General features: G+C 41.0%; 1 protein-coding gene across 1 annotated transcript; it reads left to right on the top strand.

Annotated features, from left to right (window-relative positions):
* Nucleotides 1-1330: 1330 nt before the first annotated feature.
* LOC120713948 (ras-GEF domain-containing family member 1B-B-like) lies at nucleotides 1331-14515 on the top strand. Its single transcript, XM_039999896.1, has 14 exons — nucleotides 1331-1558; nucleotides 7134-7673; nucleotides 7800-7922; nucleotides 8381-8518; nucleotides 8653-8868; nucleotides 9046-9120; nucleotides 11490-11582; nucleotides 11731-11833; nucleotides 11921-12000; nucleotides 12160-12255; nucleotides 12344-12439; nucleotides 12632-12755; nucleotides 12869-12941; nucleotides 13047-14515. Exons 2-14 carry the CDS (start codon nucleotides 7140-7142, stop codon nucleotides 13078-13080), a joined length of 1785 nt encoding a protein of 594 aa, XP_039855830.1. The 5' UTR covers nucleotides 1331-1558; nucleotides 7134-7139; the 3' UTR covers nucleotides 13081-14515.
* Nucleotides 14516-15005: the final 490 nt, after the last annotated feature.

Genomic DNA, 15005 nt, shown 5'->3' with positions numbered 1-15005 from the left:
AAAATAAGCAGGGAGTTGACTAGACACCAGTGATACGTAGATTACAGCACACAGGGACCTATGAACAAGAATTCAGGTGAAATGTCGCAACAGTAGGAAGACGCTTTTATCAAGTCAAATAATTTGACCAGATCAGCTAAGTAAGAAAGTTTGCAACATTCCTTTGAAGAAAATGGGAAAAGCAGGTAGACCAGAAACGACAATACCACTGATAGAGTCAAATAACACATTTGGGTTACCTCTGCTCTTTGAAACCAAGTTTGGCAATTCTTTCATCTCTTAGTGAAGTGCTGACAGAAACTAAAATATCCTTTAAATGAATGACATGAACACTTTAAACAGAGAATAGTCTCATATATCCCAGGAGAAGGTTTAAAATAGGAGCTAATCCAATTTTAAAGAACATATTTCATCTCAAACAGAAAGACAGTGATCAGTAACAAAAGTTTTCGAGAGATCAACATTGTTATTAATTGTTAATAAGTCCCCCTCTCAGCCACATTGCCACACACTTTTGCAGTTTTCTTCTCTCTTTTTTTTTTTGCAAAAGATTACATAATGCTGTTTGTTACAGATCATATGTACAAGTAGTCCATGTCAGCTTATTTGACAAATATTTATACATTATCCTATTGTACCCAGCTATTAAATAAACACAAATGTGGATTATGGTTCACAAAAATGAAATTAACAGAATATTGTTACAATGCCAGTGATTTTTTTTTTCTCCTTTGCTGTAGGGAGGAGCCAAGATTTTCCTCCATGCAGGAAAATCCCTGGTTTTGCTTCCAAGATGCCAGATGAAGAATCGAAAGTATCAAACTATAGAGAATTGGTAATACAGGAGCCAATGTCAGCAAACAATCTGACCACTCCACACAGATTTCCTTACAGTGCTGAAATAAATGGCAACATTTGGCAGGTAGGAAAAAGTGAAACCAAGTGCTCTGAGTAACACATACTGTCCAATTCACGAAATATATAAGCCCTACAGAAAAACAAATAAAACACTATTCAGGGATTTTTTTGTCTTATTTTTTAAGTCACTAAGACCAGCATAAAGCCACACACACTAACACATTCCCGACGGAAACCGTATACCTTCCATATTTCAGCTCTCCAACAAAAACACTCGCTGCAAGGCTTCACTCGAAAAGACAGAACTTAGATGGAGAGGGAGTCAGCCAATCAGAACTTGGGAGATTTTTGATTTTTTGACCCATTTTCTGTGATTGGGCCTAGTCGCCACCCGCCCCCTTGCGTTGATTGGTCAGTTTTCCCGGCTCTGTGGAAGTCATTTGAATACGTCTGGCTTTGTGGGTTATTGCGAGCTTTTGCTTGTTCAAATACTCAATGAAGCAAGAGCGGAGACAGACAGTGGAGAAGAGCACTGCATGGACTCACAGCAGCTAAAAGATTTACCTGTTTGTTACACGTTTAGCGTCTCCTCGACGTGAGAAAGACTCGAAGTAGCGTGGAAAACCTTTTTCCTTTTAATTTTCTCAAAGGTTACTGGCAGAGACACAGTATTTGGACGCTGAGTAGCACCGTTTCAGAGGTGAGTTGTTTGGAGTGTTGCTTATGTGGATTTTTCGAGAAACGATATACTACTATTTATTCATTTTGTGATAATAAAACCATTTTTGCTATTGAAATATAAATAGATAACTTTCGCATAGGCATAATCGAGTTATAGAAATGCCTTTTCTTGCGCAAAAGTTGATTAAAGTTTCCTAGTTTTTTTTATTATTATTATTTTAAAAACGTATTTACTTCACCTAATATTTGAAAGTGATCTATATCTGATGAACTATTTTCTCTCTAAACGCCCAGTTTCACTCCCGACCTGTTGTTGTTGTTGTTGTTATTGTGCCACCCATAGGAGTTTATAATTAGGCTGGTTGTCAGACTCAAACGAGCATTACTCACCAGCACCTGCGATGGGACCATGCTTGCACAGCATGACTTTTTCACAGTCAGCTTTTACTTTTAGTGTGTTATGACTCAGTCTGAACCCCATCATGCTAACCAGGCATGCTGGGCTGGTTTATGTGTGTGTGTGTGTGTGTGTGTGTGTGTGTGTGTGTGTGTAACAGATTGTGTGAGTGTGTCTGTAGGGAAAAGAAGAAAGAATGGCAGAAAAAATGTGTGTGCTGCTGGCCAAGGAAAAAGCCTCCACACACTTCTACACAAACCCACAGTCACTTAAAAGAATGTCAGTACTCTGTGAGCTTGTGAAGCTGCTTAAATAAATCTCACATTAAATAGTTAAACTAATTTAATTATTAACCGAGGCGGTCTGAAGGGTGCCAGCAACATTTGAGTCTTTGGAACTATCTCAAAGTCAACTTACTCTAAGTTAAAATTAAATGCTGACATCTGTGTGTTGTACAGAGGTTGAAAGTCAACCCCTCCATCCCCAAACAAGCTTAGGTTTAATATAGCTTTGTAGTAGTGTTTATCCTTTCTGGCTGTATGTTAATACTGTACTAGCCTACCAGATGATACGGGAGACAGGTGTGTGTATTTGTATGAAAGTGCATCCCTGAATCCATTGTGTTTGGAAATAAAAGAAGACAACAGGCTCATAAGTGGTTGAGCCCTGTTGTGCGTATCTCTCCTGTCGATCCGAGTCTGGTATTTGTGTCCGGCTCTGTTTGCCTATCTATCAGATTTTTAAACCAGGCACTGGGTCCCAGCCTCTGGTGTTTTGCTGTGGGCCTCCCCTGACCTGCACACTTCCTTGCGCCACATTTGTTTGGACACTAGGGCTGTTTCCTCCTACTTTGGTTTGGCAATTTGGTTGGTACTTTGATGACGTGTGACTTCGCTTTCCTGCACTCAGAATGCAATCCTGAAGCATTATAGGTTGGAGCTTCTGATGCTTGGACAGCCAAGCAGAACAAAACAACATCTGGACAAAGATATAAAGAATTTCATCAAGTAGGCTTTTTCTGTAATTGCAAAACCCCCAAAGTCAATGTGTCAGACAATTTTTACCTAAAGGGATTTGAAAATCTATTTCATACCCAAAAAACAGATCTATCCTCCCTTTAAAATCACTGCATGTGTCTTGATTTTCACTACTGATGTATCCTAAGTCCTTGTCATGTCCCCATAAACACATTTAAAAAGTTTTCCTGCGCAGAACACATGAAGGCATCTTGGTCCATTGGCATGCTGCATTTATGGGGCTGTTTGAAAATTAAAATCTGACATGGAGGAGCAGTAGAATGTTCTTCACACCGAATGTATTTGTGCAGGGGAGACCTGCAGCAATACATTTTGTATTTTATTTCAACTTACCCTGGTGGGAGTTTGAGATGATTGCTTTTGTTTGCACCACAGGGTGTAAAGGGGCTTTATTTTTTTCAATTAACACCAGCAGCTTGCTTTAACTTGAATCATTCAGTGGCTGTAAAAGAATAATTAAATATATAACTAGTGTACCATTGCAGAAAGCATAATTGGCACATGGTGAAGTGATTAGCAAGCAACATGTGGTAAATCTGTCCAGTCTTATAATCTTTAAAAGGTTCAGTTGGCTGACTTCTGAGGTGCTCAATCATAAAAAATTAAAAGAAGCATTAAATCATTAGAGAGCCATCTTATTTTTCTACGATATTATGTTATGAGGTGAAGTTACTAGTCCTCCCACGTAAATCGACAAATCATCAGTGACATCATTGTACAGCGTCTCTTTAAAAGGTTAACTCTTGTACACGCAAGCCACAAATAAGTGTCATGAGCACAGTCTGAACTTTGGCCTCATTATTGATAACGATAATCCCGGCTGTCAGGAGTTTCCTCCAGACTGTCATGCTTCTCTCACTCACCCACCTTGTCTGTTGTAGCTCATTAGTGTCAAAGTACATTGGGTGCAAAGTAGAAGTAAGATAGCATTGCAGTACATTGACATCTTAACACTCTCACAAATAGTTTTATGGATCCTCTTATCAGGCGCAGGCTCTGCCTTCAGCTTACTCCGCTGCTCCTCTCATGAAACCATTTTTATGGGTATACACTGTGTTAACCTACCTGCTGAACTTTGCAGAAGACAAGGTGCTAATTTAGAAAACGTGACTGTTGTTTTCTTGCTACTGACCAGCTGCTTAAAGTCTTCGAATTTTATTAGATGTTTTTTTTTTTTTTTTTTTTTTTTAAAGCAGGAGTCAAACAAACCCCTGTCTCATCTAAGCTAAGGCAGTTGGTCCAGGCTGTTCTGAGGTCAGTACCTTGTAGCTTTTATTTTGTATGAATAAAGCGATCTCTACTAAGGTCAGTAAATGGGTTTCGATATGCTCTTTTATTGAAGTCATAAACAAAAAGTCTTGTCCTTGTTTAAGCCTGGCAGATTATTATTTGTGACTTCACTGCACAAGAGCTATAATAAGAGGTCCCACCTTAGAGAAGAATGAGTAAAGTCTGCTTTTCTGGTTTGACTGATGTAAAAATGATCCCAGGCTCGGCTCACGCAGAGGCTGGGCGTCGTATGGCCTGACAGCGGAGACCAGAGTGTGTGAAAGCTGCTGTGTGTGTCTGATCTGCTGGGATCTGCTCTGATCTCTTCCTGTGGGTCTTTGTGTGGTTGTTAATGCCATGACAGGATAGATAATGCTTCTATTGTTGAAGACCTCCTCCTCTGCCCCGTCCCCCTCCTCCTGTAGGGCACAGCATTGCTAGGTGTACTCTTTAAAACCACATTAAATGGTTTTAGAAAAAAGTATTCTGACAACGCCTTCAGATTCATTAAAAGCCAGACATGGGCAGCTTTCATGTACAGAAGACCTTTTTAAATCCGCCGAACTGGCTTGTCTTGTTGTTGCGGCGCGAGCACATTTTATTGGTGTAAATCCATTAGTGGATGAGATTTTCCTGCTGCACCATCAAAAGTTCAATTTGTTTTAACCATTTCATGACATTTTAGCCAATGGGTGCTGCAGTCTTGTTTCGATGCCAGCTGGTAAGAAAATGCAGACGTGCAGCCCTTAGGATTTTTAACGGTCTAGTACAAAAGTGGTTTTCTTGGTAAAAATGTTCTTACATCACTGTACATTTTTTGCTTTTTCCTGTATTATTATATTCACATCAGTCTGCTTCTTAAGCCTGCAATCTTCAAAGTTTACAAACAAGAGAATATAAACAATGCTTTTAATATGAAATTATACTCCCAATGCCATCATTAAGTCATTCACGGAGAGTCCAACCTATGATTTAGAAAGAGTGCAATTGCAGTGCAGCAGCGGGGAAACCGCAACTATCCAAAGGGTCAACTTTTCAGGAAGTCCGTGTGGAAAAACACAGGATTGTTTTCCAATTTCTTAGTTTTCCCCCTTTGCACAAGGTCACCTTCCAATGCAAACAGAAGGACAAAAGGCATCTACACTGGAGTAAATATTACTCAGAGGACTCTTATCTCAACTTGACCACCGCAGCCATGCTTTTCCAGATTGTGTTTGTAATTCGAGGAAGGTAAAGACACCGTAATCTCTAACTAAGTTAGAAGAAGAACAGCAGGCTGAGATCACAGAGTTCAAAAGATGGTTTGGCACGGGACTGGCTTACACTGGCAACATGCCAAACACTGTGGTATATTTGTGTGTGTGTATGTATGTGTGTGTGCGTGTGTGTGTGTGTGCGTGTGTGTGTGTGCATCGTTCAAGCCATCATTTGTTTGTGTGTGTGTGTGTGTGTTTGGATTATACCGGCATGGGGCTAGGCGCCATTGTGGACAAGGGTGTGTGTGTGCGTAAGATGTTGGCTCAGGCAGACACTCCTCTGTCGGCACTGTGATGGACAAACAAAAGTCTGCTGGATTCCTGCAGGGTTTTGTTTCTGGCACAGTATATGTGCATTGCTCACATGTAACTGTGTGTGGCTCGCTTATGCTGGCATGTGGTGCCAAGACAGACAACAGTAGCAGGATAAAGATGGCTCCAGAGTTAAAGCACGCCTCGGTGGTGATCTGGGATCAACTTACCCAACTCAAATCCAATTATATTAACCATTAAGACAAAGGGCGGGGGGGAATCACTGCTGTTGTGTCATCTGGCAGGTTGTTGTTGTGAGTATAAGCTGATTTGTAGAAATTTTCACCAACAAATGACTTTCTCCAAGCTGTAAATTTCCAAAGGAGAAATGTTTGTGTTCAGAACCAGAAAGTATAGACAGAGGAGGGGTAAAATTATGTGATTAAGTATAATTCCTTTCACAGACATCCCTAAGTCTTTCCTTTGCGTGATGGAGTTGCTTAAACGTATTTTCACAACACTCGGCTTCCCAGAGAGACGGGCAGGCTAACGCAGTAAGACGCTGCAAGAGACACTAGTCACGATTTTGTGACTTCAAGTTGACTATAAAAGGATCGGTCTGTTGACAACTGTTGTGCCATAATTATTGGGAAACCTTTGGGAAATCATGGATTAGCTGATCAACGAAAGAAACTGCGTCATAATTATTCTTTTAAAACTGGCTTGTGCAATGGAGTTATAATTTTTGATGGTTGATTGGACATAGACACTGCAGTAAGGGTAAGGAGAAAGAAAATGAAAACAACGATCTGCTTTAATTCAATCACAGAAGCCTTTCTACTTCATTCAACACCTACATGTCTGGTATTATAACTTGTCAGGATTTGTTTGAATAATGCAAAGTGTCACTTTGAAAGCCTCTGTTTCTACAAACTAAATGCAATGTTTTATTTTTATTGGGCCTCTTCCTGTGCCGTCCACTGTTTCAGATACCCGGGGAAACCTACTGATTGTTGCTCTTTTCCTGTTTAGGCTGTGCAATCATCTCTTAATTTTCCTGGGATATTTCATACCCAGTTCCAGAAAGATTGGCTTTAGAATGAGGTTTCAGGAAGCAAATCTAAATTATCTTTAAAAAAAAAGAAGAAAAGAAACCCTCCCTGTTGCCTGTTTATCATATCTGGCTTATTGGGAATCTTTAAATTGGCTGGAAGATGTATCTTCATGTGAATTATGAAAAACATATATTCAAGATTGCATGTTATCCATCATGTATTTCTCAGCTGACTGAGAAAATGTATTATCATGTCATGAAATTGCATATAAATAGTCTGTTAATCTTTATTTCTCAACCCTAACCTACTCCTTGTATGTTCTGTAAAGGTCATCATGCCTCCAACAACGCCATATGCTGGGAAGTTCAGCTCCTGCGTCCCTTACAGCAGCAATGCCAACCACCAACAATCTACGAGCCCGTACCGGAGCAGCACTGTCCCGAAACCTGCGAGGGAGAACATCTACAACGGCGCCTACTCTGTTGGAGAGAACCCCTACGACATACCTCAGCCTCACAGCGGGGCTTATCGGAGCGCCTCTGTCTCCTCTGTGAATGCGAAGGAGCATCATTACACCAGCTGCGCTCTGTCTGAAAACCCATACTCCTCGCCGCAGCCTCACAGCCCTCGCCAGCACAGCACTTCCTGTCCAGGCCGCGCACATCGCCACACGAGCGGCAGCAGCGGCAGCAGCAGCGACCAGTCCTGTCGTAACAACAACAACGTAGCTGCGGCGAAAGCGCGGTTTTACGGACACGGCGTCACCACCAGCTACGGGGAGATGTGTTACCATGACAATAGCCTGGTGTCTGCATCTCTTGAGGCTCTGATCCAGCACCTGGTTCCCACAGTGGACTACTACCCTGACGTACGTTACAGGAAACATGGTCTTTTTGTGAGAAACGGAGTGGTCTAGAATAGACGAGTCTGAGAAAAGAGGTCGGCTGTCCTGGCTGTGTTGACCTTTCTCTTCTTGTTCTTTCCTCCTCATCAGAGGTCGTATGTGTTCACTTTCCTGCTGAGTTCACGCCTCTTCCTGCCCCCCTACGAGCTCATGACGAGGGTTTGTCACCTGTGTGTGGAGCAGCAGCGGTCTGGAGATGCCCTGCTGGATAAGGTGGGCTGGCAACACACAAACACACACACACACACACACACACACACACACACACACACACACACACACACACACACACACAGGGCTATAATTTGCTTCTCTTCTCGTCACACTCACTCTCTGCTCCCACACAACCTTCCACCCACTATAAAATCCACAAGCTCTCTCACCCACATGCTTCTTTCTGAGAGAAAGTATTTATCTGTTTTTTTTTTTTTTTTTGCCCAAGCAAATAAAATCCAGGCAAGGGAACACTCGGAAACAGAAACTGCAAAGATAAAATAAATAATGGCAGAATATGCTCTTAGAAAAACAGCGAGCTGTGGCTACTCTTGCGTGTTTTAAAAGATATGAGGGCCATGCCGTTTAGATTATTGACCAAAGAGAGATTTACTCATAAGATAAATCAAATCATGCCTGCCTGAGTGTCACTTAGTGCGCCATCTGATGGTTTTCAGATTCGTTTCCGTGAGGTGGCCCCTAAGCTGGTGCAGCTGCTGACCGAGTGGACTGAGACGTTTCCATACGACTTCAGGGACGAGAGGATGATGCGCTGCCTTAAAGACATGACGCTTCACGTGGCCCGAGGGGACGAGGTTAGCGTTCAGAGCTCCTGTAGTTAAAACTTCTCATGCAATGAATTTGCAATAATTCAACATAAATATCTCAAGTTCATTCTCACCTCCCTGTCATAGTTGTCATTATTTGTGCTGTCTGTGTCACGCTGCAGTACTCTTGGCGAGCCATGCAGCAGATGACCCAGCGTCTTATCAAACGCCTCTCTGCCCTCGGCCAATACGAGGAGGCTGTGGCTGCGCTCAATGCGGCGGCAATGGAGCGTCCCGCTTCCTTGAAGAGCAAGCAAGCATCGGCTCAGCGGAGCGACGTACTGAGCGTGTGCGACGATCCCTTCGTCCTCGCCCAGCAGCTTACACACATTGAACTGGTAGGAAGTTGGCGTTAAAACTTGGGTGCCTGTGCTTATTATCGGATTCTGTAGAGAGAAATTTTTTTCAGTCCTTCAAAGCACGTCTGTAGATTATATTAATGAGCTTTTATGATTGTCTGTTTTATGCTGTTGTCATTGTCTTAATTGTTTTTATGTTCTGTTTTCTGCCCTCAGGACCGACTGAGTTTTATTGGTCCCGAGGAGTTCATCCAGACGTTTGCCATGAAGGATCCTCTGGAGAACCATAAGGTACAATTGAGTTTGAATGAAAAAACGCTTAGCTTAACTCTACCTCCAGCGTTTTAGATCGAGTTTTGGACAAACAGCTCACAAAAATTCCCATCTTCTCACTCAGGAACTTGCAGGCTCAGGTTTACTTTTCATTTCATTATTTGCTTTTTTCCTTTTGAACTTCTACATGATAAAACTGGAGACATGAGGAGCTTGTGCAAAGTCATATAAATGAATCTCATTCCAGTCGCAATTAGCAGATAGATCTAACAGCTACGGCTTGCTGCGTGCAGTTTTACTGTGTAAAGACGGCTTGAAAATACAGTAACATGACCTCTTTATAATTATCAGCATCAAAGGACTGCAGACGATTGCAGTTATTTTGAGTCAATTTTTATTGTTTTGATTTGAAGTATATTCTGGGCCTGCTTTGGGTGTAATTTGTGGTCTGCTTCAGTTGAAGTAAATATGCTTTGGAAACCACATCAGAGAATCTACTGGCAGATAGATAACAATTTGTGCAGTGTTATTTTTAACATAGCTCAGACACAGTATGAAAAAATCCTTTTGCATATGTCTAAGTGAATCTGAGGGACCTGTAAGTGAGCTGAAGGGTCGTATTCAATCACTGCTGCTGGGAACAAGTGCTCACCCACTGTTTGTAGCCGTGCTCCAACCAGTGCTGTGCCAGTTATATAAGACCCACTTTGTATAAAAGAGCAGTTGAGTCAGCGAAAGGGGTCCTGAAGTGTAGAAGGGGAAGTTTGGAGTGGAGTGGGCTGTCGCTGTTGTGTAAGCATTTAATAGAGCCATGAATCTCTGAGATTACATCATCACGGACAAGTCAAATTTATTTATACAGAGCTTTTATAATGTTTGTTTATATAAAAGGGCCTCTGAGAAACAAGTTCTCCACAGAGTGTCCTTATAGAAAAAAAACAAAACAAAAGGCACCAAAGTAGATGTAAATGAGATGAAAATAACAAGCAGACACGTCACAGGCTTCAGTGCAGGTCCAGAGGTTGTGTGGGTGTGAAGGCTGTCAGGATCCATTAGCAAAGGAAATTATAGAGGAGCAGCAGTCTGTCTCCTTCTATTTCTGATTTATAAAATAATTTATTGGCTAACCTTAAGAAGATTATGCCGATGATGCTGAATCTCAGGGAACAAATATTAATAGAAGACCAACAAGTAGCCAAAAGGTACATGGAAACATTAGCTTGACTGATATGAGGAAAAAGTAAAACAAAGCGGAAATTAAAACCTAATTAAAGAATTGAGCAGACCTACCTCCGAGCAGAAACATCAATAACAAAAGGGTATTTTATTAGATAATTAAAATAGATAAGATCTATAGAAAACATATATTTGAAAGATTGTTAAGTTTGTCTGTAGTTGAAGTTGTTGGCTATCTGTGGATAAACATTGTCAGTAAAAGAAAAACAGATACACAGTAACCAATTACTTTAGAAGCATGGAGAAAGCTGGAAATTGTTAGCTATGGCAGTATAACTAGCTTAGCATATGAGTTGAATTATTAGCTAAAGATAATAGATAAACACTGGATATAGCTCGCTAAGATTATGCTAAAAGGTGGAGATTACTAGCTAAATGTAAACTTAAATAGCTAGGTAAAATCTTGTATAAGAGATTGTTGGTTAAAGCTGTGGATAACCTGTTGAAATTTTCAGTTACAGAAATTGATAAAATGCAAATGTTAATCATGCCTTAAATTTAAACAGAGGGCAAACATTAAAATAATAAGCCAATAGCTTTGGTTAAATCCCGCAGACCGTTTGCTAGCTAAAAATGACAGATGATGAGCTGAAAGTAGTACAGATATAATTTAACCTCCTAGGACCTGGCATCCACATATGTGGACATCACATTTTGGGTTATTTAGACCAAAATACAAAATTTTGCTCTACAAGGGCCTGATATCCACTTACGAGGACATTATACTGCCACTGTTCTATTGAAATTTTAAACGAATATCCTCATATGTGGCTCTGATTTTTCTTAGAAGGAAAAATCAGGTAAAACAAAAATCTGGTAATTCTTTGTTTTTACATTCATCGGGTTCCAATCAGCCCAAATATCAAAGAGAAATTAAAAATGCATGCTGTGGAAGAGTTCGGGTCTTAGGAGGTTAATGTAAGTTCACATTTGAACGTGAGTGATGGAATTTATGAAGGTATCAGAGCTTTAGGGGTCCATAAAATGAAAGAGATCTAAGTTCTAAGATCTCATTTAATTTCGAAATGGTCCTTTCTGTGACTCACAGTTTTAAATGTTTAACTTCTTTCAAAAATAATGAAATGCAGACAAAAATGCACTCAGATCTAGACTTGTTCTTTGTTTTAATTATGCCATAATTTGTGTTTCAGGGTTTCTTTCGGAAACGTAAAACTAGCAACCTGGAAGCTTACGTCAGCTGGTTCAACAGACTGAGCTATCTTGTGGCCACTGAGATCTGTATGGTAAGTTGTTGTGATTCGTTTTGGACCAAGGAACGCCTTTGAGCTGAACTACAAACCACTCTTAGATTCTTACTACACTCCAAAGGTGCATAATTTTGTACATATATTGAATTTGTACTGACCTGCTCTGTTTGTTCTCTCATTTAAGCCGATGAAGAAGAAACACAGAGCGCGGATCATAGAGTTCTTCATCGATGTTGCTCAGGAGTGTTTCAACATTGGAAACTTCAACTCTCTCATGGCCATCATCAGTGAGTATTTGACGGCACACATACAGCTCGTTGGCTCGATCTGACCCGTAAGTGCTCTGCATTTACTCACCCTTTCTCTGTGTCCAGCTGGGATGAACATGAGTCCTGTCGCCAGACTGAAGAAAACCTGGAATAAAGTCAACACGGACAAGTTTGAAATTCTGGAGGTAAGGACAATTGGCATGCAGCAGTGAATCCTGTGTAGTGTAACGTAAACTTAAGATTTCAAGTTGCTCAGGATTTCAAACCCTCACCATGTGCAAACTTTAAGCATGCCCACACGGATTTGCGTTTGATGGCCGTCTCTTGTGTGTGCTCTCATTCAGCACCAGATGGACCCATCCAGTAACTTCAGTAACTACCGCACTGCGCTCCGCGGTGCTACCCAGAGGTCTGAGACCGCACACAGCAGCCAGGAGAAGGTGAGAGAGCATCCGGGATTTACTCTGAAAATAAAAAGCTCCAGGTGGTGAATGTGTACGTAAATGAGCTGGTGTGTTTCTCCTCCAGATTGTGATTCCTTTCTTCAGTCTCCTCATTAAAGACATCTACTTCCTGAATGAAGGCTGTGCCAGTAGGCTGCCCAATGGACACATAAACTTTGAGGTTAGGACACATTTCAGAAGATTATGTTGTTTAAAGGATTAAAAACGGTCAGATTTGTAGCAGTACAAGTTCAGGCTTTTACATGTGATGTTGTGACTCCCCCTTGTGGCTAAAAAGAGCAATGCATTTTCCTTAATGATGCTTTTCTTTCATCTGCCCATTATAATCTATTGTACAAATCTGTCTCCACAGAAACTCTGGGAGCTTGCAAAACAGGTGAGCGAGTTCCTGGTTTGGCGCCAGGTTGTTTGTCCGTTCGACAGAGAGCGGCGAATCCTTCAGTACCTTGTCACAACACCCATTTTCACCGAAGACGGTCAGTATTCAGTCTCCCCTGCGTTTTGGAGATGTCAATCATACAAATGTTTGCTATAGTTTGTCAGCTTTAGGAAACAAACAAAGCCATTATTGTTTATCTTATTGTTGCAGAGCTGCATCTGGCTTCATATGAGAGCGAAGGACCAGAGAACAACATGGAGAAAGACAGTCGCAGGTCACTTCGGTAGGTGTAGACACACACCCACATATCCCAAACATTGTACTAATGCAAAAAAGGGCAATTTATCTTGACTGTAATAACACTGGTTACTTATCTTGTGTATTTTAGATCTTCGCTTCTCCATCGAGAGAATCGGACCTAAGGCCAGGGAAATCTCTGCTTTAAAGACTGAAAATGAATCAGGTGTCTTAAAGCTACAGGTTTCTCCGTTTTATAATATGGACACAGAAGATTCTTATGGCCACAGTTAAGATGTTGGACTTAAAACAAGCTGGGACCACATCCTGCCTATATTACTGTATTTGGGCTTTGAGATCACAAGGAGCACTCCACAGAACTCATTCCATAAAATTCATCCAGTGCCAAAGAAGCCCATTTTATGTTATTATTGTAACCTCTTTTCCAACAAGTCTTCATGGATTTAAACCATTTATGAAGCTAATGATTCTCAAGAAGAGTCTGGATCAGCTGTGCTGCTTCTGTAAAATTAGCTCTGTCCAAGGCGCTCAGAGAATATCAGACGACTGGCCAGAGGTCTGCAGACTGGGTTTATACCTCCAGCGGTTGCCACACTGGCCTCATATTGTGGATTGACTTACACGCTGAAGGGAAGGTTTCATCTCTAAACGAAGTCATCGTGGACCTAAATGAGTTTCAAAGCTACATTAACGCTCCTTGCCTGCAGATATCCTTGCTGAGGACCACAGAGATTTGAAATCTCAAAGGAAAGGACTGACTTGCATCGATTTGCGTTATAAATAACGGGCTAACAGCTGCTTTTAAAAGTGGTATTGCTGCTTGTCTTGTTGGATGCCTCAGTTTTAATGCTAACACCTCGAGCAGAACCTGCACCACATCCACTCCATTAGCTCCCACTTTGCACTGTCATTTGTTATCTTTGTGTAATGGAAGCTCATAATACGAGGCAGTACATCAGCAACATTATTACTGCGTGCATTGACACGGTGCTTTTATCAACCACATGTTATTCAGTGCTAAGCATTTTGTGATGTGCACACTTTGACTCTGGTGGTGATGCAAAACTGTGTAAGTGACAGCAACATAATAACCATGCAGACTACATCAAAATGCACTTCAGTGTGTTCTTGTGTAATATAGGCAACTTTCTATGCTATAGTATTAAGTCGTATTTTGTATCAGAAGGCTGGTTTTTTTTTTATTTTAATTTTTTTATGTACTTTATTTGATGTTCTGCCAGGAGCTTGTTTTTTTGGCTGGTTTTGTGTTGTTAAGCTATCAAACACCAGTTTACATATTAAAAAAAAACACTATTATGAGTGCAAACTGATGTGCGTGCGTGTGTGTGCGTGTGTACAGAAACAGGATTTTTATTCTTCTCATCTCAGCTGTGTTGATGTGTGTGTGTGTGTGTGTGTGTGTGTGATATGCAATGTGGTTCTTTGAAATCCACTTGTGAGTGCTGTGTTTTGTCATTTTATTTGTCATATATGCTACTTTTTTGTGTATCTTTTGTGTCGTCAGTCAGGGTACTTGTACTGAAGGTCTTTGTGTAAAGAGAATGATCTATTTTCTTTCAAATAAAAGAATCATGAAAACACTGCTCCTTTTCTTGACCCAGGCTTTCAGCTTTGGGCTCTACATATAAGAGCTGATGCATCTTTGACTGTTCACCCTGATAAAATAGATCAGCTGAGCACCACGTAGTCCAACCAGGACATCATCAGAACAAGAGTGAGCAGGCGTATAAAGATTATTAGAACTAAATAAAACAGGACTGCATCTGCAACTAAAGCAAGTGCAATGCTGCAAAAATCATTCATCTGGTGATTTGACCATCACAAGTTGTGTAAAACAAGTAAATTAGTTCAATATATTTATTTTTACATGCAAACATGGGATGGTGTGGTGGTACAGTGGTTAGCAGTGTTGCCTCGTAGCAGAGAGAGATGTAATTTAATTACACCATGTGCCTGTGTAACATTCCTCCCACAGCACAAAGACTGAATGGCTTAATGTCTGTGTTAGCCCTCGGACAGACTGGCTACTTCACCCTGCCGTTAGCTGTATGACAGCTAGTGCATGCTC

The sequence above is a fragment of the Simochromis diagramma genome, unplaced genomic scaffold (assembly GCF_900408965.1).
Source record: "Simochromis diagramma unplaced genomic scaffold, fSimDia1.1 OVJJ01000596.1, whole genome shotgun sequence".
NCBI lineage: Eukaryota > Metazoa > Chordata > Actinopteri > Cichliformes > Cichlidae > Simochromis > Simochromis diagramma.
The sequence above is the reverse complement of the archived record's forward strand: the minus strand, read 5'-3'. Positions and strand labels throughout refer to the sequence as shown.